This window comes from Pseudopipra pipra, chromosome 9 (assembly GCF_036250125.1).
Source record: "Pseudopipra pipra isolate bDixPip1 chromosome 9, bDixPip1.hap1, whole genome shotgun sequence".
NCBI classification, from domain to species: domain Eukaryota; kingdom Metazoa; phylum Chordata; class Aves; order Passeriformes; family Pipridae; genus Pseudopipra; species Pseudopipra pipra.
In genome coordinates this window covers 16,903,066-16,927,424 of record NC_087557.1, presented here as the reverse complement: position 1 = coordinate 16,927,424, position 24,359 = coordinate 16,903,066, and the positions used below count along the sequence as shown (strand labels likewise).

Genomic DNA, 24,359 nt, shown 5'->3' with positions numbered 1-24,359 from the left:
TGCTGTCATTACTGAAAAGTAAATTCTGGTTTAATCTTTCCAGCAAGTCCTGATAAAAAAAGTCTCACTTGCCCTTTGCTGTTTTGGTGGCCCAGCCAAAGTTTCTGCTGCAAAGTGTCAGTGCCTGCAGCTGTTGCACCCTGCAGGAGCAGAGATGCTGACCTCTCCACGAGCTGTTTCCTACACGCATAATGAGATTCATGATCTCAGGTGTCTCTGTGCCCACATCTCCGATGAAGTTTAATTTGCTAGATTTGCTCTAAACACACACAGCAGGCAGGAAAGCCACTGAGCCCAGTGCAAACTACAGCAGCAATAAACATTTCCCATTGAGGATGGTGGCAGTAGCACAGCCTTGACCTGCTACACAATGGACTACTGGTTTCCAAATCTGCCAGCAAAGAGAGAGACTCAGATATATGAGGCCTCTTGGCCTGAGGGTTCAAACACACACCTCCCACTTTATAGGAAAATGTTCAGACACAAATTATGGGCAGGCTGGGGTGAGATTTCTCTCCCTTCTTCCTGTTGAAGCTGTGCTGTTATGAGACCCTCATGGGACCAGAGAGGAAAAAGTGTGAGCAGGAAGGAACTTTACTTTGCACCCAGGTGATGATGGAAGGAGGGACAGGGAATCCTGGAATCTGGGCCCTGCAGCTGGAATTACTTACTGATTTATCCAAAAAGTCTATGCTGCGTAAACAGGTCATCTTTGCAAAAGGGATCAGACCCCTCTCCCTCCTTCTTCATGACTAAACTTTTACTTCCCCTCTGGCAATTTTAAAAGCCAAGTTTCCTCACGTACTGGTTTCCTCTTTCATTGATCTGTATCCATTTTAAAATTCCAGTATTCTAAAACAGATATTAAAACAAAACAAAACAAAAGGAGATCTGCTGTTTAGAAAATCATCTTATGTGCTTTACCTTCAGGGCTTTCTGTGCAGCTTCACTTGATCCAATAGCAATCAAGTTTGGTCCAGCCATGCTGCAAAAGCCCTTCAGATGCAAAGAATCATGAACAGGGACTGTGGAGACAGCATAATCCTGTATGGAAGCAAGGAATGGCTGTTATAAATATTTTTAAAGTGTCCTAATTCCATAAGTATATTGAGATATTCCATAATTAATTTTACTGTCTGCAAATTGTCAATCCCAGGGCACAGTGTCAACTGTTTAAGTATGACACACTCCTCTGGACCTGCTTGTCTTGTCTAGAGCACTGGAGTAAAACCCAGAACATGTTTCAAATATTACTATTGTTGAGACTATAAAGAAATACATTAAAATGCTTAATTAAACAGTATGTACATAAAACCTCTCCAGGGACTGTCAATTAGAACACATTGATGATACATGAGAACACGAAGAACGTGAGCATTTATATGCTCTCAAAAAATACCAGCCTCCCACTATCCAATTTATTTTTATGCAGCAATCTCACATCTCAGATCCAACTTCAGCATTTATCACTTTACAGGATGTTCAAACCTTTTTAGTCCCACATAAAGTACATGAGTATGACAAACACCTTGGCCAGTATAATTTTTAAACTAGTTCAGTGAATGACAGCTTTTATGTCCTGTGGCATGAATGAGTCTACGAACCTTAAATGTGTCAGCCAGAATTTCTGCACCACGTTGATTTGTCCGCCTGGAAAGACCCACGAAAAATTCTCTGCCTTGAATGAAAAAATTAAGAGCAAAACAATTACAGCTTTTCTTTTTTTTAAGCCATGAAAAAAAAAAAATCACATTAGCTTCTTCATCAGAGCATAAACATTTTTAAAGCAGACCAGCTTTAGAGACATTCTGAAGCAATCTTTACCAGATTTTCATTTTCTATATTTCTTTTCTCAAGCTGAGTAGTAAAACTGAAAATTCAGCATAAAAAAAATGCAACCTGCAATTGTGAGCTGATAATCTAAAGCAATTAATCTTTATGCAGAAGACACATTTCACCAGAAGCATAAATAGCTTCCTCTTCTAAAGCTCTGCAATGGCCATTGGGTCAGGAAAGAGAACAGCTGGGTTGGATTAGTTCAGCACTGATTGACCATTTCCTTCTCCCTCTGAGATTTCCTCTGGTCTGAAGGCAGCTCTGCAGTCACCATAATCCTTCAGCTCCAGCTCCAGAGAAAATCAGTGCTGGATCTGCATTGCCTTAGAAAGGCCTCCCTTCCTCATCTGCTTCTTTTGAGATCCTTTTTTCCCCTCAGTGAACTAAGGCAAGCAGACAATCTACTGTGATGCTGATCAAAACAAACAGGCTCATTCAGCACAGGCGGGGAGCAGCCCCGTGTGCAGCCGATGTGAGAAAATGTCTAATGGGTTTAATGACATAAAAAACACAGTCAGTATCTTCATCTTTGAAGTCAACCATGCATATAAGTTGTCTAGCATGTGACATCTGACAGACAACTCCACCGCTTTCTTCATAAACAAAAAATGCGTTTTTTTGCATTTGATTCATTGAACTAGTGACAATTGTCTGCATCAAGCTTTTACAGGTCCTGAAAATGACTCTGGTGAATGTAGCTGCTTGTAGTAAGAAATATGAAACAACTGCAGACAGTTGACTACTGAAAGCATTTTTCTTATTGGCTCTTTACAAGCTAAAATAAAATCTGTATGCAAGCACTGCTCTTTGTACTATGTACACTGCTATTCCATTTATTCAGGCATTAGGCAGGACATTGAGGGTTGCACTGAGAATTCACCTTTGTGACATTTAGTAAACAACTGATTTAACAAACCACAGGAATGATGTTTTATTATGCTGATGTCAGATAACAAGCAGTCTTTAAGGCAGTCAGAATTAAACAGCAAATTCACTTTCACTATACCTGTAAATAAGACATCTCCACCATCCAAGGTTGCATTTTCATCCACCATCTCGACTATATTCAGGTTGAGACTTTCTAGTACTCTCTTCATGGCTTCAACCTGTTTAAAAGAAAGTTACTTAGAACATACTGTACCATTGAAAAATTAAAAAAAAAAACCTGCCAGAAATACATACAATTAATAAGAATTAAAGCCCTTTAATGAACCTTTAGCAAGATGGATGGCAGAGTCCTTTGTGTCCCTGCCCATCACAGTTTACCACCTCTCTCCAGAGGCCTTTGTGGTCTGCAGGGGATGGGGTGTCAAGTGGCAGAGGTCAGGCTCTTGCCTTTGCACAGGAGCCATGCAGCATTCAGAGGAGACAGACGAGAGGTCCAAAACATGTTAAGTCCAGTCTGTCTGCACAGTAATATCCTCTTGCAAATCCTGTCCCTTGGATTTGAGCCAGAAAAAGCACCAGCAGAGGAGTGAGGTTTACTCCTTCCACACTGCTCAGATGCAAGAAGTGGCAGCTCTACCACAACCCCCTCTTCAGTCAACAGAAAAAAAAATAATCCCCTAATCAATAAAACATTCATCTTCTTTATAGCTTTGCAATTCTGCTAAACACTAGTTCTCTTTGCATTTTTGAGCTACCTTGCTTCATAATTACAAGATGTTTCATGCCTATCTTGTGGGGCTGACTGCTGGAAGACTGCACACATGGCTGGAAGCCCAAGCCCATTTCCTGCTGAAAGGAGCTTGTATTAGGAGTGGGGAATGCAGCTTCAGTAGGTTTCTTCTTTCCCTGGGAGAGCTGCTGAGGATGCCTAGAGCAGAAATCTGTTTCTACAGAGGCTCATGTGATCAGCCATCCAGAACAGGGGCTAACACTTGCTATGTCCAAACAACATCACCGTGACGCCTTGTAAGCCAAAAGAAGCATCTACACACAGCCACCCTCTCACCAAAAGCTCACAACTACAGCTTGCAGAATGTCAATAAAAACATGAGCTCATCCACAGAAACCTTTGAATTTGATCCCACACAGCAGCATCTTCATGTGCAGTGAAACTTTCTCACCATGGTTAACCAGAGGTGCCCAGGAAGCGCTAACAAACATGGGAGACACAGTGAAGATCTATTAGACAGCTCTGATTTTCACGTCCCACAGGTCATTTATCTACTTAATGTGATAAATTAAGCACTCCTGGAAGAAACGAAGGAAACTAAAGCAGGTAACACCATACTAGTCTTCCAGCACCATATACCAACAAAAGCAACTCTAGCAGCCCTACCTTGGGCTCTGCTAAACTATACCTGCCACAGCACAGAAAGGACACATGATGGTGACTAGTCCTTCACGCTCACTGCAGCAGCCGCAGAGCAATAGCAGCAAACAGTTTGCCTGTCATACCTTCCTAAGAGCAGTGCTGGATTTTGGGAATAAGGGAGGGGGCAGATGTGATCCACCCACGCCACCTTTTCCCACTCATTTTTCACATTTCAGCAATGTGGCATTTGTGAGCAATCCCAATAATGCTGAAGCCCAAGCCCAAAAGGCAAGAGCAGGTCCCCATGGGCTGTCAGGACAGGTGATGTGGGTCTACACTGAGGGCAGCATCTTATCCAAGACCGATCTGCTCTCCGGAGGTTCTTCTTTCTCTGTAGCATCTTCTCATTCTCTAGTCACTTTAGAGAAAAAACCCTGGACACAGCCACAATAGGTGCCTCAGTTTAAAGCTGTGCAGGACAAAGGCAGATCTTTGTGCCACCTGGAGAACTCTGATGGGCTATGCTGCAAAGCAGAACTGTACCTGCGGGCTTGCTGAGACAGGAGACTCATCCTCCCCACACAAAATCCTATCTAAGGCTTTGGCATGCAGACTGCAGTGAGCCTGCAGCATGCCCTTTACAATTAACACTTCTTTTTGCTTCTCTGTCACTCGATGCTAAAATGACTTCAGACAGAAACCTGGCACTCAAAAGTCTCCAGGCTTAGTAGAAAGTCTTCATCGTTCTTAGTCTTGTTGCTTTATCTCCAGTGTTCTTTAAAATTAGATCTATAATGAGGATTGGACTCGTGATATTTTAAAAATAAATGGGGAACAGCTGAGTTAATATTGGAAAATTGCCTTTCTACAAACATGGCAACATTTTGTAACATCCATATGCTGATAGCAGAATGATTTCTTTTGTCTGTGAAGCCCAGTGGGTTTCACTGTGCAGGTGGCTACATGCTTAAGAGTCATAAGACCCCAAAAAAGAAAACAATTGCTTAATATGAAGTAATAGAGTTGCAGCATAATAAAAGAAGGGTTCTATTCTAAGAACACACAGACTCACTCTTTCGTGCTGACATGAGGCAGATGAGCAAACTCACAATTGGGACACCAGTCACAGGATTTGGAATAAATAAATATATCCATCAGATGGGGTTATTTAAGGCAGAAGGCCTAATGGCAGGAAAAAACAGGTTTGAGCCTGTTGCGTGGTCACCTATCTCCAGTTAATCTACGACCTCCAGCAGCTTCCAAAACCAAAACACCAAGGAGAGAAAGTCCTTTCAGGATATATGCTGCTGATCAGGTATTCCCAGCAGAAGCTGCCTGGGCTTGCGGAGCAAATCAAGCCAGTGGCTGCCCCGGTGAGCACTCGCTCCTCATGCCACTCCCGTCCTCCTCCCCTGCCATGTCTCAACAAATATGAAGCATCAGCAGAGCTGTGGATGTTATTGTGGCAGAGGACCACCCTATCCACTTTCTGTGGGGAGAGACAAAAGCAAAAGCTTCTCTGGAACACAGAACAACATCTGAGAGAGTAAGGACATGTAAAACCTGGGCAGCCTGCAGACAAGACATGAAGGTGCTTTATGTGTTGCAAGGCTGCCTGAAGACCAAATGGGACCAGGGTGCAACAATTCTAATGAGAGTTGGGACCAGGGACGTGCAACAATTGCTGTGATGAGAGCAAACAAACACCGGTCACCAACATGGGTTTGAGCTTCTCCTGGCAGGTGGAAACCTAGTTTTTACCTGAGTACTGCAAACCACGCACAGTCCTGCGAAGAGACTCCAACACAGTCAGTCAAAGCAAAGCTCCCCAGGGAGAGGCAGGCAGGGAGGCAGCAGCACTTCACATCCCTGGCCCAGAATGGCCACCTAATAACACTTGCACTAGAGGACCAATTAAGTAAAGTGCCTAGCTAATGAGGATAGTGCAATGTAAAAGCTGACTTCGGATTTGTGATTTGAGTCATATGGATGTTTTAATCACCAGCTGCTGATTACCATTTAACCACCAGGCTACATGAGAGATGCCTTTAATTGTTTCTTTATTTAATTCATAGGGTACAGCTGTAGCACAGACATTAAGGAAAATTATCAGAAATAAAAGTTGTCCACAATCACAGAAAACTAGTTTAATTTGCTTCATGGTGTCCAAGGCTTTGAAGATATTTGTAAGATCCTCAGGATGTTTTCCCCCCAAAATTGGGTTCATTTTAGCTTATGAAACCAAATTTAAACAAATAAAATGACTGCCATATAAATAGCTGGATGATTTTTCCATGATGGATTCAAGCCTATGGTCCACTGTTTTGCAGGGACTTGAAGCAACGAGTAGAAATTCCTAGAGTTCTAATGGGAAAGTGCTGTTCACATGCCTGGTGACACATGCTAGGAATATCTTTCAATATCTCTTGCTTGTGTAAAATAGAAGACTCAAGTTACTGTTTGTTTTCTATAGGCAACACCAGAAACTTCACTCAATAGAAGCAGAAATGAAAAAAGAAGAACAAGTTGATATGGAGAAGATAGGAAGGAAGACTTAACATTATTAAAAAGGCAACTGGAAAAAAACCCCCACATATTTGTAAAAAAAAGAACTCTAGAAAAACAAATCTAAGACTGAATAGCTCATCTGCTTTTGCTGAGTTTCCTGTATGGAATACAGCCACAGTCGCATTACCCCCACCACATCATCTCTAAAGACATCCTGCAACAGTCCTGAGCAGGGTCGCCAACACAGCATGTCCATGGTATGTGTTTGACACACTTCCACCTTGGAAACAGCATAGTGCAGCATTTAGAGTTTGGGTTAGCATGGATGGTAAGTAGCTTGAGTCTGTATCTCATCACTGCAAAAGGGAATCTAGAGCTTTCCTCCATTCTTAAGACTTCCTACATCAAGACGGATTGTGCTACTTTCTAACAGAGCTCCTACCCCTGAGAGGAAATAAGATACAACCTCTAGCTAAGGACAGACAAGTGATTGTTATCCTCAAGATGTTAAAAATAGGGATGCAGGAGAGGAGGTTGATTTTAGAAAGACTTCTTTCCTCCTCACATTTTGCCCTCCCCAGACAATCGATAGCCATTTTTCTGAAGTGTGGTGTCTTAGCACATACTGGCAAGATTTTCATTCATTATGAATGAAAGATTAATTCACAGAGCTAGCTTTGATGTATGAACAAATAACCACCTCTTGGTTTTTTCTCAGGAAAGAACTGAAAAACAGTGGATCAACAAAGTCCTCTGTGAAGCTGCAGTTACCCAGGAGACACCAGTAAAATACACAAAATATTTGGACATGACCTGATTATAAGCATATTCACTATGAAGAAGACTTACTGCTTCCTTTTTTCATAAGCAGCCAAGAGGAAAAGTCACCTTCCCTCACTTCATCTCCTTTATTTGAAAACTAAAATCCTAGGTAGTCAGAATTATTACACACAAGGAAAACAATCATCTGTATCCTTTCAGATTTCTGTATCTTATTATCTCAGGTTAGCTTCAGGTTTGTAACATGATATTGGGTTTTATTGTACATGTATCCATTAGTACATGGGTTGAGTGTTAAATCTTGTATGCTTTGTGCAGTGATATTTTTCTAATAAGCACATTCCTGGTGTGAGATGGGATGTGTCTAATCCATAGCAAAGCTGATTGAGAGACAATGGGCTCCAGCCAGCTCAGCTCTGTTTCAAGGAAGGAGGACAATAACTGCGTTTGACATTTATAAGAATCTAATTTCCTCATGCTTTAAAAATGGAGCTCATTACCCTCCAGACCGGTGCCTTCCACCAATTACTGTTACTGATGTGCGGGGATTTTTACTTCTCTATATTAGTATTTGATGCACTCTAAACATAGGCTGCTTCCTAAATTATTTACTGGTCTCCTGTGCACTAACCATATTATGGGATTTATGTTATTGACAGTAAGAAGGAAATTATCTCTTCAAAAGACAGTGGAAATAGGGAAATGATTTTGCAAGCCACCATCTCACACCTGCCAAGAGCAGGGCAGCTTTTCCTCTGGGGTGACAGGGTGGTGGGGCCATGGGTGAGGCGCCACTGAGGCTCCCAAAATGCCCCATGGGCAGGGGCACAGCTGGGGCTCAGCAGAAGTTGTGGATGGCACCAAATCAGGCGTCTTCTAATGACTGCATTGACCCACCTGCCTTCGTCTCCGAGCTCCTGGTGAAAGAGGGAAGATGTCTGTAGACTCGTCTTAAATGAAAGGATGCAGAGAGAGTCAGAGAGCAGACGACCATCCAGTGACCCAGAGGTGAAAAGAGGTTTCTAAACCAGCAGAGCTCAGCTTTATGTGCTAACAGCTCAGTTCTCCAGAGACCACCCGCAGCTCTAACAAAAAGGGCTCTCAGTCCAAGACACACTACTGCACTGTCTCCTGAAAGTTTACATTCACCACCCATTTCTCCAGTTTGTTAAAGCACAAATATTGCATTTGAGTCTTACTTCATTGTGTTTTAAAGTCAGTCATAGCCATGCAAAGCAAATGCCAGACTTAATATATGCAAAAGTTAGACTACGATATCTCAAAGGTGATTATTTCTGGAGCCATTAGCTCTGAGTTCACAAAGTGCCACTGTCAATATATAACACATTTTTCAGCAAGGTTCTGAGTAAAGGCTATAAATAGAGATGGACAGATCTGGGGCCAGGAAAGGGTAGACTTCAGTTTTGCAAAACCAGATACCAGTGTTGGTCACGATCCAGGTTCTTGCCTGCCTGAATCTGCTCTGTTTGGAGGTGAGAGGTCTGTCTCCTTTTAACAATGAGCATTGCCCTTCTGAACTTGCAGAGGCTTCAAAGAAAATAAAGCAGTGCTGTAATAGTTTTGAGGCTTTTTGAGAAGAAAAACTCCTACTGGTTGTTTTCTTGCTTTAAACATGTTAGATACACACCCTCATAGTTATTGATTTTGGAAATTTGTGGGATGTGGGTTGTGGCAGAATTTCCAACTCCTGCTCCCAGTGTTAATACTGGGAAAGGGCCCTGGCTCTTGAAAGGTCATCAGGAAAACAGTGGAAGAACAAGATGCTCCAGCACTGCTATTCAATACAGATCATGCTGTAAGAGTTTGTTAAGACTACAAGACAAGAAACGTCAGCTCTGCTCTACAAACAGCCACCAGAACAGTCTGTTAAGGACGTCTTGTACCTGCCATTCCCATCCAACTGACAAGACCACAGTGTGCTTTAGCCATCAATCCCCCTTTTCCCCCACACAGAGTCTTTGTGTCCATCCCACTGCTTTTTTCAAGAAGGGGAGAAAAGATAAAGACCAACAGCAACCTGGTCCCAGAGTGGATTGCCAGCTGCTCAGCAGCACACTCCCGGATGGCATGGATGGATATGGTGCTCCCAAGACACCCAGACAAATCACATCTGGACTGCTCTGTTCTGAGTGATCTGAGCCTGACTTCATCAAACTAGGCTGAACATCACAACACATGGAAAACAGCGTTACATCAGAACACCCAGAAAAACCTCTCTGCCAGAAAACACCCCAGAAAACTTTCTCTGACATGGCTCAGTGCCTGTGCCAGAATACCGACCAGCACACAGCCAGTACCATGCTCTGCTGGCAGACAGTGCTCCTTCCACCCCACTCAGCCTGACGTGCCATGCAGGAAACACGCATCACGGCTTGTCCTCAGGATTCAGCCATTTTTCATCAAACGAGGCCACAGGAGGGCCAAGAAGGAACACCAAGGTACTCCCCAGCTATGTCCTCAAGCAGAAGATAATTTGTTAGCTGCTCCTGGTACACAGATACCACACTAATGCTTTTAGATTACAGCTCTGAGACAGTTTCACCTTTACCCAAAGCTTGTACCAAGCAGGTGCAGTTTTTGGTAGTTTTGGGAGTTTATGAACCACGTAGTTCAGAAAGGGCCACACAAATAATTATCTCATTTGTTACTGCCCACACACTGCTAATTATGGATTCAAAGCCCTTTACTGCTCTACTACTGAAATACTCACAAACTATGCTGATGTACCTGGTGCTGAGCATCCATTGCCCCAAAAGAGTGACCCAAGATTGGGGTGAGCACAGTACCACCAGGGATTAATAGGGAAGGGGAAACATGGAAAAAGCTGGACCAGAGTCAGCAGAGAGGGCCTGGCACATGGAGAAGAAGCAGAATGTGGCAGGTGGCCTCTAAGGCTTCTTGTCCTAGAAGAGCTTCTTGAGAACAACTTTACACAGCTCACCAGCAGCAAACCATGCCTGGGTTTCCCCTTCCTCTCTTCCACCATTTAGCTTTCAAAATGCAGGGATGCTATTTCCCACAAAGCAGGAGCCAGCAACCAGCTCACTTGCTACAAAAAGTTGGGCTGAAATTACAACCCACAGCAAGTGGAAATAATTTCAGTCAGGTTTAAAAAAAAAAAAAACACAGGAAAAAAAAGGATGCTTGAACAGATAGAGATTTAAAGTCACTAGAAGAAAAGGCTCTCTAAGCCTTTTCCACCAAGCATAAAATCAGGTTAGTGGAAAAGTTTAAGTGGCATGAATGCATTGTTACAGAAAAACAGAGAAGATTTTGCCGGATAAAGATGATGACATGAAATTTAAGTCGTACACAGGCATGCTGAGAAAGTAATGTTCTAAATACTTTCTGCTTACAATTACAAAATGATCAATTGTTAAATGTTGGCCAGAGAAATATATTCCATTCTGTCTGGACATGCACAGCAGGCCAAGAATGCACCTGGATAAGCCAAGCATTCATTATCTCCCAGACACTCAATATCCCATAATACCCTCAGCGGCTGCCAGCTCCTTGTCCACCGTTGACCACACGCCATGTGCCCCATTTTACAGCTGAAAAGTATTTAAAATTCATGAAGCCTGTTGAAAGCTCAACTGTCACATTCTGCTCATTCCACAGGGTATGGGAAAACTGTGCAGAAGGGACATTTCAACCAGGGCTATTATGGCTCTTGAATAACCAATATTCCATTAAATTGCTAATAAACCCACTTGAAGATAAGTTGATCACAATCAAACCATACAGTAGCATTCCTTTCCTTTAACACCAAGTTGTCAGGTTTCACTCTGTACTGTACTACTGTTTCTGTGCCGTTTGTTCGTGCCTTGACACAGAGCATTCAAGATACTCACTTTGTCCCCAGTAATCTAAGTGCTCTATTCTAAAGAGGCTGAAAGATCTTTGGCAAGGATACTCCACTTATTTTAAGGTTGGGAACTCTTTTCAAATGAAAAAATGAAAAATAATTAAATATCCTCAACTAGGATATTTGGGAGTTTGTAGCTTCTTGAACAAGGTGCTCATAATTTAAATACAGTGGTAAATGGTACAAGCACGTCCTGGCTTCTCTAGCGCTCAGCCAAGCTTGGTCTGGTGTGAATTTTCATCTGAGTTTCCAGTTCAGCAACTTGTTTCCTCCTCCCTTCACTAAATCTTAGTTTTATCAACCATATATAAAAAACTTTTGGAAAAAAAAAACAACTTCAGAAGTATTTGTTTTGCATTACAATGGATTTTGTTAGATTCCTCGCAGTTAATTGCCAAGCTGCTGGCACATCTGCTGTTGCCTCCTGATCTTGCTGTGTGCACATGTCCTTGTGGCAAGAGGGCTCCAAACTTTGTAATTTCTAACACTGAAAAGCAAGTCAGTGTCCTTCTCAAAGGGTATTTAGAAGATTTAATTTTATATTAACTAACCCGATACTGCTGAAAAGCAGCTCCCATGCAGCTCCATCCCAGCAGGGAAGCATCACCACCACCCAGCTCTGACTCTTCCCATCACCACTCTGAGGCATGTGGAAACCAACCTGCAGATTCCAGCTGCACAAATGGCTGAGGATCATCACTGGGAAGATTTGGTCCCATTTAGTCTCTCCGGTGGGGAGCCCCAGACAAGACCCAGTGGTCACCACTAGGTCTTCACTGCCACACACCGAGGATGGGCAGGGAAGAGAAGCAATTGCTCCAGCCTGCACTTGCCCAGAGCCTCCAGAGGCAGTACAGCTTTAGTAGCAATGACCATCATCAGAGGGAGGAAAGAATATTTTTCTTCACATTGAATTCACTCAGTAACTGGCCTTTCACTGAGGACCATCCATTAACAATATTATATTGTTATTTTACAACAATGGCCCATGGGCAGAGGTTATATTAACCCAGAAATTTCCCCCCTCTAATAATAGGTTTCATTCAAGCTTTCAGAGAAGTTGACTTGTCTGTCATATTTTAGCTATGCTAACACATTATGCAAAAGTGCCCTGAAGTGTCTATACATATATAGCAACAGTAATGGCAGAAAATGTAAATTCTGATCACTTTCCATCCCCGAGCTATTTCCAGTAAGGTTTCCACTTCCAGGTAAGAAAAGTGTAATTCCAGCAGGATTATGCAAGTTTGCTAGTATACATGAAATGGAGTTAAATCCTTGAAGACACACCAACAGTTTTAAGTAGTCAAAAATACATCTCAATATAAATAAGCAAACTAGGAGTCATCTAATGACCAAATTGGCCATCACAGTGCTAGGTGGAACATTTCCACCTGAAAATAACCTTTAGCAGTCTAATACTATACTGAAAAGTTTTAATAAATTCTTAGAGAAAAATATGCAGCAAGTATAAACAATTGTCCATCTCTGGCTACTGCTCCTTGAACTCAAACTGACAACGGTAAAGAAAGGGCCAGTTTTCCAAATCCTGCTTTGGCTTACAGTCATAAGAAGGGAATGAGAATAAGGCAGCAAGCAGTAAAACATGAAGAGCACACGCAAGATCCAGCAGCTGGTCCAGCCTCTATGACCATACATTTAAGAGGTAGAAACTTTCTGTCTGTGCCTTACCCTTCCTTTCCTTGCAGGCTCACCACGTGCTCAGCCCAGCCTACAGCACTGAGCTGAGAAGAGCCTCTATCCTCCAGACACTTGCTCTGCACCCTGCAGATGCAGAGAGGAACAACGCCGCCTCTCGGGTTGCTTTGCCAGGACATCCCTCACCCTCCTGTGCCTCTTGTGACAGGATTGCAGTACACGCTCTCTCCTCACCTTTTGCATTTTTAAGCCATAAGACTACAGGCAATAATTAAAAACATCAACAACTGTATGCAGACTACCCTCACTGCAATGTACATGTTAATTACATTAACACAGTACTAACAAAACACAGCTCCTACTTTTAACCAGCCTGCTCAAACTCTGCCTGCCTCCCATCCTTTCCCCTCTAACGTCTCAGGGGACCTGGGACACTGTTGCTCAGTAAAATTACAAGACCAGAGAGTTACAGAACAGGGAGTTTGTGACAACATTCAGTCCTCCTGCCCAAAAGGACAACAACCTACCAGATGCTGAACCATGCCCTCTGCCCCGAGGAGGGAGCATGGGAGCCCTCACAAAGCCACTCCAAAACCTTGCCACCAAAACTGCTGCGAAAAGCACTCATCCACCCTGTGACTGAGCACCGCTCTGGATATAAGTGATACATCAGCAGAAGTCCCGAAAAATTTTAATTTCTTGTTTATGACAGACATCTAAATGCTTGGTAAAAGGAAATAGCCACCTGCCCTTCACACAGTGATATTTCACCCAGCCAAAACGGGCCACACATACAAACTGTCAACTACACAGCCCCGATCTCCTTTAAGGTCTCCATGCATTTAAATACCTTTAAGTCTACAAGAGTTTCAGTGCATTAACATTTACACAATTTGCCCAAACGATTTCTGCAATATAGGCACGTGGGCAGAGAATTTTAAACATTTTTTAAAGATGCAGCACACATCCTTTTAATACTCAATGATGGATGAGTACTGAGCAAATTTAAAACCAAAACCTAAATTAGAATACTACATATTTTTTCCTTTCTAAACAGAAATTGCTCGGATGCTTATTCTAAGTTCAAGTCAGTGTCGCTCCCCTCCCCAGGATGTCCCTTTACATTTTATACAACAAATACAGAAATACAAATGTCAACATGCCTGTAAGGAAAGCAGTTTAAGAGCACTAGCAGGTGCAACGTGATTCCTTGTTTTGCTCTACCTGCCAAACAAGCTGCTGCACACTTTTACATATCCTGAGATCATATTCTTTCATTAGAGCTAAATATTGCATTCAGTTAAGAAGTGCAGTGAAATCGGGGGCAGAAGTTGAGTTACATTTTAAAAAAAAGAATTTCCTTGACATGTCTGTAATTCAGTTAATCTTCACTTTGATACTGTATCTTGTTCATGCATAAAATACAAATGGATTTAAAGAAAGGGAAGCTTGTAATGCACAGGGATAAGGGGAAAAAAATGAAGAAAAGCAAAATAACAGGTAAGTAAAAAGTAACTGTTCAAAGATTCTACTTAATTAAAGCTCTTCTAGTAGAAGGACACTATAGATGCGAGACTCTTAACTCAACTGTGCTCCTTTAATCATGTGTGCCTTTGCAAACAGCCCTCTCTCCTTCGCTCACTCACCAATCCCACTTGTGGGGCCCTGTGGATACAGCTTCTTCAGTATCTTACTACTTCATTTTGCAGACATTTACTTCGGGAAGGGAAATATCTCTCTGCAGGCTTCTAAATGCATCTTAGAAACAAGGGTTTCACTTAGAGTATTCTTTAATAAGAGCTACCCTGAGGAGAAAGTAAATCCAGTAAGAACTCTTCCCAGCTACACTGCACTGGGCTAGTTGAATTTGATGACCTACATTTCCTAATTACACCTCCTCTCTGAGATAGCACGTGTCCATGTTTCACTGCACCCAAGCCAGAGCCCTTTGCTGAGCAGCAGCAATTCTCCCAAGGGGCTACATACTGGAGCATCCAAGCTCTGCCCTCCTGCCTGCTGCCAGTTCTGCCCGCACAAGGGACTGCTTTGGGAACGTGGTGATACCACGATCCTCCCAACGGGTCCCATGTGTGGAGCAATATCTGCGCCCCTGGAGCCTGACCCAAACGTACCACGGCACAGAGCAAACAGCAGTGGCATGACTCACAGACACAAGGCAGTATCAGCCCATTTCCAGACTCACGTGGGAATAGGGAACACATCTGCTGGAATAACAGCCAAGAGCTGATGATACATCAGACTCCAGTATTACTTTATAGTCAGCCTAATGGCTTTTCCTTTCTCCGCACAGTCCTACTTAACTTCACCACCATACAAAAATAAAGTGAAATACTGAAATTTATGTATTTGTAACCAAATGGAAACTATTACTTCACCAGGTGCTATCAACACCATTAGACATGTGTAAGTAACCTGACAGCTTGTAACTGTAGCATTCCCAGACAAAGGCGATGCCAGAGCCTGCAGGTACCTACAAGACTTGCTGCAAACAAAAGGTGACCTTGGGGGCAGGAGGGACAGTCAGTCATGAAAAAGTTACATGAAAACTACTGAACGCACTCCTGCCACTGAGGAGCTGAACCTGTATTTCCTTGGCAGCTCTTTCTGGTTTTGGCTGCTGGGGGCTCGTGCCCCACTGGGGAGGACATATCACTGCTGAATAAGGTGGTTGAGCCTCCCCAAGGATCACAGCCCCAGCCAGATGAGCCCCAGCCCTCCACCAAAAGGGCTCATCTGTTCACATGCCCTGTCATCCAGCCTGGGAGGAGGGAAATGATGCCTGCACTGTGTTGCAAGCATGGGGAAAATCACCATTAGCACCTGGTCTGTGGACAACAACCCTTGACTGTAGCATTGAGCCCTCAGTGCATCTCCTGCAAGAATCATACACTTTAAAATGTGCTATTTATGTAGTCCCAAGGAAGGAAGACAGCTCAGGCATTCCTCACTCACTCCTCACATTCACGGGGTTACACTTCAGAAGACCAGAGACAAGCATATATTGTACATCAAGTTTTTTCAGCATCTTCAGTAAGAAGGGTCTTCCATTGACCAGTGTAACTCCACACCGTGCATGCTTACAGGTCTGGGGGTCAAGCAATGAAGTAGAAACCCGGGGAAGTAATGACTGCTATGTTCTTTGTAGATGTTAGTAGCACTGTTTAAAACTTGTCTCTACCTACAGCTGAATGCTTTTCATGTCCTGTAAGTGGTAAGTGCTAAAGGGGAAATAGAGAAATCCCGTTTTCCTACCTGTTTCGGCTGATGAAAGAAAGTTATAACTGTAGCTACACAACAGTAAAGAAAAGCTGCAGAAAAAAAATAAAGTCTGCAAGGTCAGAGCAAAAGGAATATGATATTTTGTTTGGCCTACTTCACATTCATCTTTCACTTCAGCAGGCAACAGGTCGAAAAAATGGGCAAACGTAGGAAGCAAGTCTCCAACATACTGGAACACATCAAGTCTTCTCAATACTCACTTGGCTCTCATGGAAGAAATACAGCCTCTTCCTCAGAGAGCCCTTGTTACACTGACCAGAAAGATGACACTCCTGAAAAACCTAATGCACCGTTAGAGGATATTAATTTATGAAGGCATAATGTGTTCAGAATACAGATGATACTCCATGACCTTTCAGTTGCAGATAAAATGATGAAGCAAAAAATGCACTTAACAAGTGGCAGATTTCATAGACAAAATCGATATTCCTAATAAGTAAAAGCGGTTACATAACCCAGAGAGTTCATCATTTTCAAAAGCCTTATTTTCACAAAGCTGAAATAGTTGAGTTAAATCACTAAGCAGGCTAATTTGCATGCTAAAAATAAGTGATGCCTAGGAGCAGTTTTAAGAAAATGTCATTAAATGTCCAGAAAGCCCACTCTCACATGAAAAAAAGAATGCTGTATTAGATGAAGGATCAGAGATAAGGTCTAAGTTAATTGGTGTAGAGAGGAAATTATAAAAGCCAAAACAATTATAACAAGTTTTAGTGCAATGTAAAAAAAATTAAGAGAATTTATAAAAGCAAAAGGACCTAGCAAAAATCTCTGGATATCAGAATCAGGATGCACAAGAACCTTTCTTTTCCTCCCTTGCTTCCCTACGTTAGGAACAACAGGAACAGCAACAGTGGTGCCGATTCATTACTACCTGGAAAGGGTGAAATTTTCAATATTCACACCAAAAAGGTAAAAATACCAAATAAATATTTCTTCTCTGCATGGGGAAAAAGCCAGTTAAATATTCAGATTGTATTACGAGGAGTAATTTTCATCTCACCCATAACACAGGAAGACATTGCACAGCAGTTATTAACAAGTGCTTTTAAAACAGCAGGTTAGGATGATTTCCACCTAAGGAAGTGTTCTGTAGCATCCATCATCCTTACAGCCTAATGGGGATGCCAGAAAAATTTGCAAAATGACTGACAGGGGAGTAATAAGGAATTGAAGGATAAAATAATTATTACCAATCATCATGTGTACAGCAAGTCAATCTAGTCTAGTTTCAAACAGCTTTGGATGAAAGGGTAGCTCTAGTCAATAGCAGTGACAGCACTGATGCACCAGGTTAAGCTGTATACAAGTGGATGCAAACAGAATGTTTTCACACATCTCAAGACCTGATGAGAATGAAAATCATCGCTGAATAGGTGCTCTTCAGAAACCCACCAGTGCAAGGTCACTCAAATTTCACACAAATAGCCTGAGGGCACACAATCATCACTGGCCAGTGACCAAAAGAGTGTTAAACTGTGAGCAAACCAGGTCACAGGCAGGGACGGCACAGGAGGTACAAGCGACCAACCCACCCTGCCATATGGCCACTGGGAAGGCTGCCTGGCTGGCATGAGGACCTCAGGCCGCAGTCAGGGGATGGGCCATCTGTTTAGTTTTGTAAGCCAAGCCACCACAGAGGACCATCGTCTGCATATGGGCTCTGACCACAACCCTGCACCTGAAGAGACCCCTTTGGACAGACAAGCAAGGCAACACTGCAGTAGGGACAGAGAGATCCACCATCCTGATGTAGGCTGTTGCCACAGCTGCTCTCCAGAACCACATCCACTACACAGAGAACATCCAAAGTCACAAGCAGCTTGGAGAGGAGCCACCAAAAAGAATGCCTCATTTCCAGAACCCCAATTAAAGCAGCATTCACAGAGCTCAATCTGTTGCAGTGATCAAAGAGAGGATTATAAAGGCCTTCAGTCATGTCTGTGAAGACCTACACAAGGAAGAGAAATTCAGTAACAATCTCTGACAAAATACAGCGCTTAGAAGAATTGTATAACCAAACCATGAGCCATGGTTGATGCAGGGATAGTGGTTTTATTTTTAAAAGGAAGACAACTTATCACTGAGATAACTAAGCAAGGATTGTATCTCTTTCCCTTCTTTGCAGCCCAACCAGAGGGCATCCATGGGCCCAACCCCAATATGACAGCATGGATCTGGAAGATGATAAGCGAAAGGCTGAGCTTGAGAGCCCACTGCCAGTCTGGGCACCAGAAAACACTCACAGACAAACCACAACTTCGGGACTTTTCCTTCTTGTTCAGTGAAGGGGTAGAAGATACAGAGGCTGGTGAGAAACTGAGGCACTTTTTGGACAGTGCCTAATGTCAGTGTAAATGATGTAATTTTAGGAACAGATGAGTCTGAAGATCTTGAGTAAAGAACTTTTTTTATTTACTTTTTTTTTTTTAATTGCTGCCACACATCCCCACGCAGGCAGGAGTACACTTACAGAAACAGATGACGTATTCTGTTTACTACCAACAAATGGATCAATTTTCTCTTTGTGGGTAGTAAAAGGCCTTCCTGGAAATGCTTGAGGCTATTTAGGACAAGCAAGATGGTTAAAGATATTTTACAGTACCACCTACTTGTTACTTCTGCTGGCGTATTTATCAAACAGAAACATTAAAGCACAATCCTGAATGAAAGCACACAGCATCTGCAATACGTACGGCAGCACATCCAAGTGACGGGATAACTGGGGAGGAGCAGTGTGAACGGTAGAGTTCACTTGGGAGGGGGTGGGGGGCAAGGCAGCTTGGGAAACACTGACGGATTGTCTTTCCATTACTAAAAATTACACTTTGTGAAAAAGCATTAGATCATTCTAAGAGGTTTACATAAGGACACTGAAAAACAAGTTCTTTTGCAAATTCTATTTTTTTAATGTCTCCCTCCCCTTTCTATTTCCACTATGCATCAGGTTGTGAAAATCCAACATGCAATAAGTCTAGTGTTCCCAGACAGAAGAGACCAACCTCGACACAAGTTAAATCTTCCAGCTGTTCCCAGCTCCTTCTTTTCTCTCCATCAGACAGGCTCATAGCAGTGCCTTAATTACTTGTTTAGGAAGGATGTGACATGTTCCAATTTAATACATTTAGCCCTTCTTAGAGCAAATGTAGAATTAAGCCTCAGTATGCACTTGACAGATCTCTTAGCAACTAGAGTGCAATCAGCCAACAATGGATGATTCACAGTTTTAGCAAGAGTGTGCAGAACTGCTTGCCAAAAGTCTGAATAAACTCACATTGCTAGACACTATGGTAAAATGTACCCTGATCTCTTTTAAACTATTATATCATAGAGGAAAGTTAAACTGCATGCATTCCAGCAGCTTGCCCGAGTCTGGAAATACAACTGAACTGCAACATCTCAATTTTAAGATAACTGAGACTTTTTGGTGGTTATTTTCACTTAATTAGGATAATTGTACCTTTCAAGGGAAACTGTTCAAATTCATCAGTTTGTGTAAATAACGGATGACTTCTGTTTCCGTTGCTCTGAAATGGGAAAAGGAAGTCTGGAGGATGCCAATGGGAGTAGTTCTATCCAGAATCACATTGATTTAAAAATGGGCTTAATCTCACGCCTACTACTGCAGAGCCCACTGGCATGTAAAATATTTAGAGATCTCTGTGCAATCCGTGAGTCAGAGGGGAATGGCCGGAAGGAGCTCGATAGAGTGCAAATATCCATCCTGACTCATTGCTATACTCTCTTTATCACCCTCCTAAGCCCAGTTGAGGACCAAGCTGCCACAGCAAAGAAAAAATTGTTTGTACTTCTACAGCCAAACTTCTGCCTTCATTGACCAGTTTTCACTCCAAGCTTCAGATTTTGCTGTGGAAGAGTTTCCTCTATGCTATCCATGTGGCTATATTCCTATACAAAACCAGAGCTGAGTTTATGAAACCTTTTATGAAATACTATTGAAAAAAATAAGCAAGACCGGAAAAGCACTGCTGGGATTAGGCCCACATAGCAAGGACATAGAGTGACAGAGGATAAGTCACAGACTTATCCTTTCAGTTACAACCATGAATCATGACCAGAGCTTTTCCTGTGGCACACTGGACACCAGAGTGAAACCCCTTGTGAGTAACAGGGTCCGGTCCCAGGAGATCGGGAAACCTTCCCCCAGCATCCCAGCCTCAGCTTAATGCCATTATAGCGAAGGGTCCTTTGGATCTCTGGCACAAATTTCAGCTCCAGAGATCCAAAAAGTTCTTCACTCTATTTTATGGTGATTTATCCATTACATCTGCTCATATCTCATGTTTTGGGCTCTGTTTTTCATCATCCCTTCCCTGAGACATCAATATTCACAGCAGAAGAGAGCTGACACTGTTGTCCTTTCTACATTAGCTGCCTCAAGCTGCCACTCACTTGGCACCCACCTGAGCAAACCCCCACCTAAAAATACAGACTTATTAGCCACCATTTTTTCAGTAGGTCTTGTTCTCCAGGTCTTTCTGGAGGCATGGGGCAACTTGGTGGCATTTGGTGGGAGACCCACCCTTACCTCCATCCAGGCACCACACAAGTGCTCTGACCCCATGTCACTCCCAGGAAAGAATGCCATGGTCCTCACAGATTGGGTGCAGACCCAAGACAATGAAAAACTGCAGTGTCATGAAACTGTTTACCAATTCAGCAATGTGCCCTGGCAAACTCATGCTGCCCCAGCCACCAGTAGCCTGGGGATCTGTCCCGTTGCAAGCAGAAACCTTGTTCCGGCATCTTCAAACAGCCCTTTCCAGGTACAGCAGATATGCTTGGCTAAATAAGTAGCTTTCTTTGGCATGAAAGAGTGGGTCGCCCAAGTTGGTTGGCAGAATTCACCTCTGAAAAGAGGATTGTGGTTAGGGAAAGGAATTTGAACACACTGAGCTCCACACTGTCTTTAATACTAGGACAGTCACAGCTTTCCACTCATAAGGGCTGATGATCCTTCAAAGCAAAATGAAGGCAGCAGGGTACTGAAAGTGTCGGGAAGACGCATTAAGTGCAAAAATACTGTAGCTGAGAGTTTCTGTAAATGCACAAAGACAGAAATTAGGCAGATAAAAGAGAGAAGCAGGTACGAAGTAGAAGGTGCTTATACATTTATTGCTTTTGTAAAGAGAAGTTTCCTATTGACAACACTCAATAGACAAAACAGAGCTTAGGAGATTTTTCTGTCTATTTCCATAAGGATTAGATCAAAGAGTTGAAAAGAATGTGAGCAACAGGGCCACAGGGAGCTGGGGCACAGGCGCCTTGGTCAGGGAAGGAGTCACAGGTGGGAGGGGGATCTGGCATTTTGACTTCAATCAAGTTGCAACATGCAATCTGTGTCATGTACTACCAGCATCACCACATATCATCAGCTAAAAAAGTGCTCTTATATCTAGAAATAAAATACACTGGGGACTGATTTTGCCTCTGCTCTGAGCAGACTATTCTTTGCCTGGATGGAGGCAGATGAGATATAATTTTTTCCATCCCCGAACTGCTCTGCTGCATCTCTTTTGGGAGCTCTGCTACCACCTTGGCCACAGTGTGTGTGTGAGGGTATTTGTGCTTTGGGGAAATCGATGTTACTCAATGGCTGACGTAAATCCTGCGTTGTACAAGGCAGCAGAGCAGAATTCCCTCATTCCCTGTTTTACCCTATAAGGGCATTCGATGATGGCGCTGTAAACCTGCGCCTTCGCACAGATTTTCTGCAGCTGCCTGCAGTACAGCAAAGCCAAGCCCAAGTTTGGATTCTTGTGTGTTGTGATAATCAGCTGGGATTTGAAATCCTTCAAAAAAATCTAACGTTCTGGCAACTTAGGAAGGCTTGTGAAAAAAATAGCAGTTTAACATCTGGAACAAAAAATACTCTGAGGAAGTCCAAGACCAACACGGCACAGAACATTTTCCCCCCGTAACTGTTACTGTACAGCACTTTCTTGTCCCCAGCTCAGTGAAACTGGAACGTTTGCATCAAGATGCTGAAACATTTTATTGGAAGTCATGCTGGAAGGTGGAAAGATAAAGACCTATTCATACATTTGAACATTTTTTAAATTTTCTGGCTTTTGTTTATTTTTATTCCTGTCCCATGAATTTCCTCGGTCTTTTAATGCATCTTAATCTTCATCAATATTTAACTCTACAGCAGAAATACTGCATACTTTGTTTTACAATTTAACTTGAGAGTAGAGGGGTGAAAAAACATCTATGGAAAGAAGAAAAACAGCCAGTTCTAACGGAAACGACTTTTCCTTTTTCCACATGATGTCCTGGAAGAGAGTTAGGGAGAAGGATGAAAGAGAAAGGTGGGCAGTAAGAGCACCATGCTATTTCTGAGAATTAGGGTCATCATTTAGCACACTCCTCTTCGTATCTCTGGGTCTCAGGTTTAAGACTTGCCTAAGATCAAGACCAAAAAATATTTCTCAATGACAGACTTAACTCTCAGCAGACATTACCATGTAAGAGCAGTTCTCTGCAGTAAAAAAACTCCTGCAGTATCTTTCATAATGAACAGGTAACAACACACATACATAATTATATACACTATGTATATATATGCACATCCATCCATCCATATGTACAAGATCCTTTCAACTGGTGATGGGAATTCTTAGTGAACTGTCGCAAGCTAAGAGAGCTTTCACATGATTTTCAATATTACCTGGAATAGCAACTTCTCATTGCACACAGCCAGCCTGTAAGAAACTGCCCAGGACAGAGCAACCTGTGCAAACTGATGCATTCTTGTGCTGCCAGAGATGCTCCACATGACACTTTCATTGTACAATGCCAGAGCCTACAAGAAAAAACCACTGTTTTTGTGTTTCCTTTGTCTCTGACTGAAATCTCTAAGTTCAGATCACACCCTGAAAAGTTTCAGATATCTAATTTTCCAGCTGCCCATTCTGCCATGGAGCAGCACTTGTACCTGGGACACTGGTAGTCTCCATGCATCTGATTAAAAATAAAATTCAGAAAATCTCACAGAAAAAGTGTGAAGAATTAAGCTTTCCAACACAGTATTTTCAGTGTTGGTTATGAAATACTACATGACTTTTCCTTGGAAAAAAAGTGTTCCTGTGTTTGAACAAGCTCATGCTCTGGCCTTTAATCCAAGTTACTGAGTACTCCTGCAATATCAAATCAGACCCCACATACTGACTGCAATAGCACTAAAAGTAACATGGAGCTCCCTGCATTCTGTCATCCACCAGTGTCCAAAAGACCCTAAGGCCCCTGAAGAACCTGTGCACAGCCTCAGATCAGCCAGAGCAACTGGGTACAACAAAGCTGCTCTAGACCTTGGATCCTTCCAACAGGAAGCAAACCCAGACCTCAAATACATTTCTATTTCCATGTATTGCACAGAGGATTTATACATTTTGATCCTGCTGCATCAAGCTCTCTCCTGCAAAAGAGACTTGGACTTAGCCGAATGGAGGAGCTCAGCACTTGCTCCATGTGATTATTTCTAAGAAAACTCACTAATGTAATGGACAGCAGGAACAGGCCCTGCAGTACTCAAGTTTGTGAATGTGTTTTGTTTAGAGCAGAGGGGGATGATGCCATGCAAAGCCCTGTTGTTCAAGAACCCACGCAGGCTCAAGTGACTTGAGACCTCTCTGGATTAACCACAAAAACAGACAATTGATCTAATCAACCTCACGTGCAGGCACACCTCCCAAAAATGGGGAAATAGTGAGAAGAGAGGAGCTCTGACAGAACCACCTGTGGAAGGCTCAGATTACAGAACCAAAAGGTAATTACATCTCTCCATTCCCAATTGCAGCTGAACTCTAGTGTCACATCAACAAACACTTGGCACACAAAACAACAGCTTTCAAGTGCTCTTACAGAAATTAATGACTCCTTCCCAGCTCTGCAGCTCAGGAGGTTCATTATTTGCTTGTGGGTAGATAGAAAATGGTACGTCCCTCCTCAGATGGCTCAGCCAAGGGAAGCTACAGGTGCACAGCTCTGCTTGAGCAGAGCTGGCAAGGGAGAGCCTGGCCACCAACCAATGGCTCCAGCAGGTAGAGAACAGAAATGCTTTCAGATGCTAAGGAACCAAGCGAGAGCCACAAAACTCATGTTAGA

General features: G+C 42.8%; 1 protein-coding gene across 2 annotated transcripts in view; it reads right to left on the bottom strand.

Moving 5' to 3' along the window:
* Positions 1 to 24,359, bottom strand: part of DDAH1 (dimethylarginine dimethylaminohydrolase 1) — a 93,212-nt gene that overhangs the window by 16,595 nt on the left and 52,258 nt on the right. For both annotated transcript variants that reach the window (XM_064664825.1, XM_064664823.1), the window contains exons 2-4: positions 2,843 to 2,942; positions 1,605 to 1,678; positions 925 to 1,044 (exon numbers count right to left, since the gene is read on the bottom strand). In XM_064664825.1, coding sequence (XP_064520895.1) covers positions 925 to 1,044; positions 1,605 to 1,678; positions 2,843 to 2,942 — 294 coding nt within the window. The remainder of the gene's footprint in view (positions 1 to 924; positions 1,045 to 1,604; positions 1,679 to 2,842; positions 2,943 to 24,359) is intronic.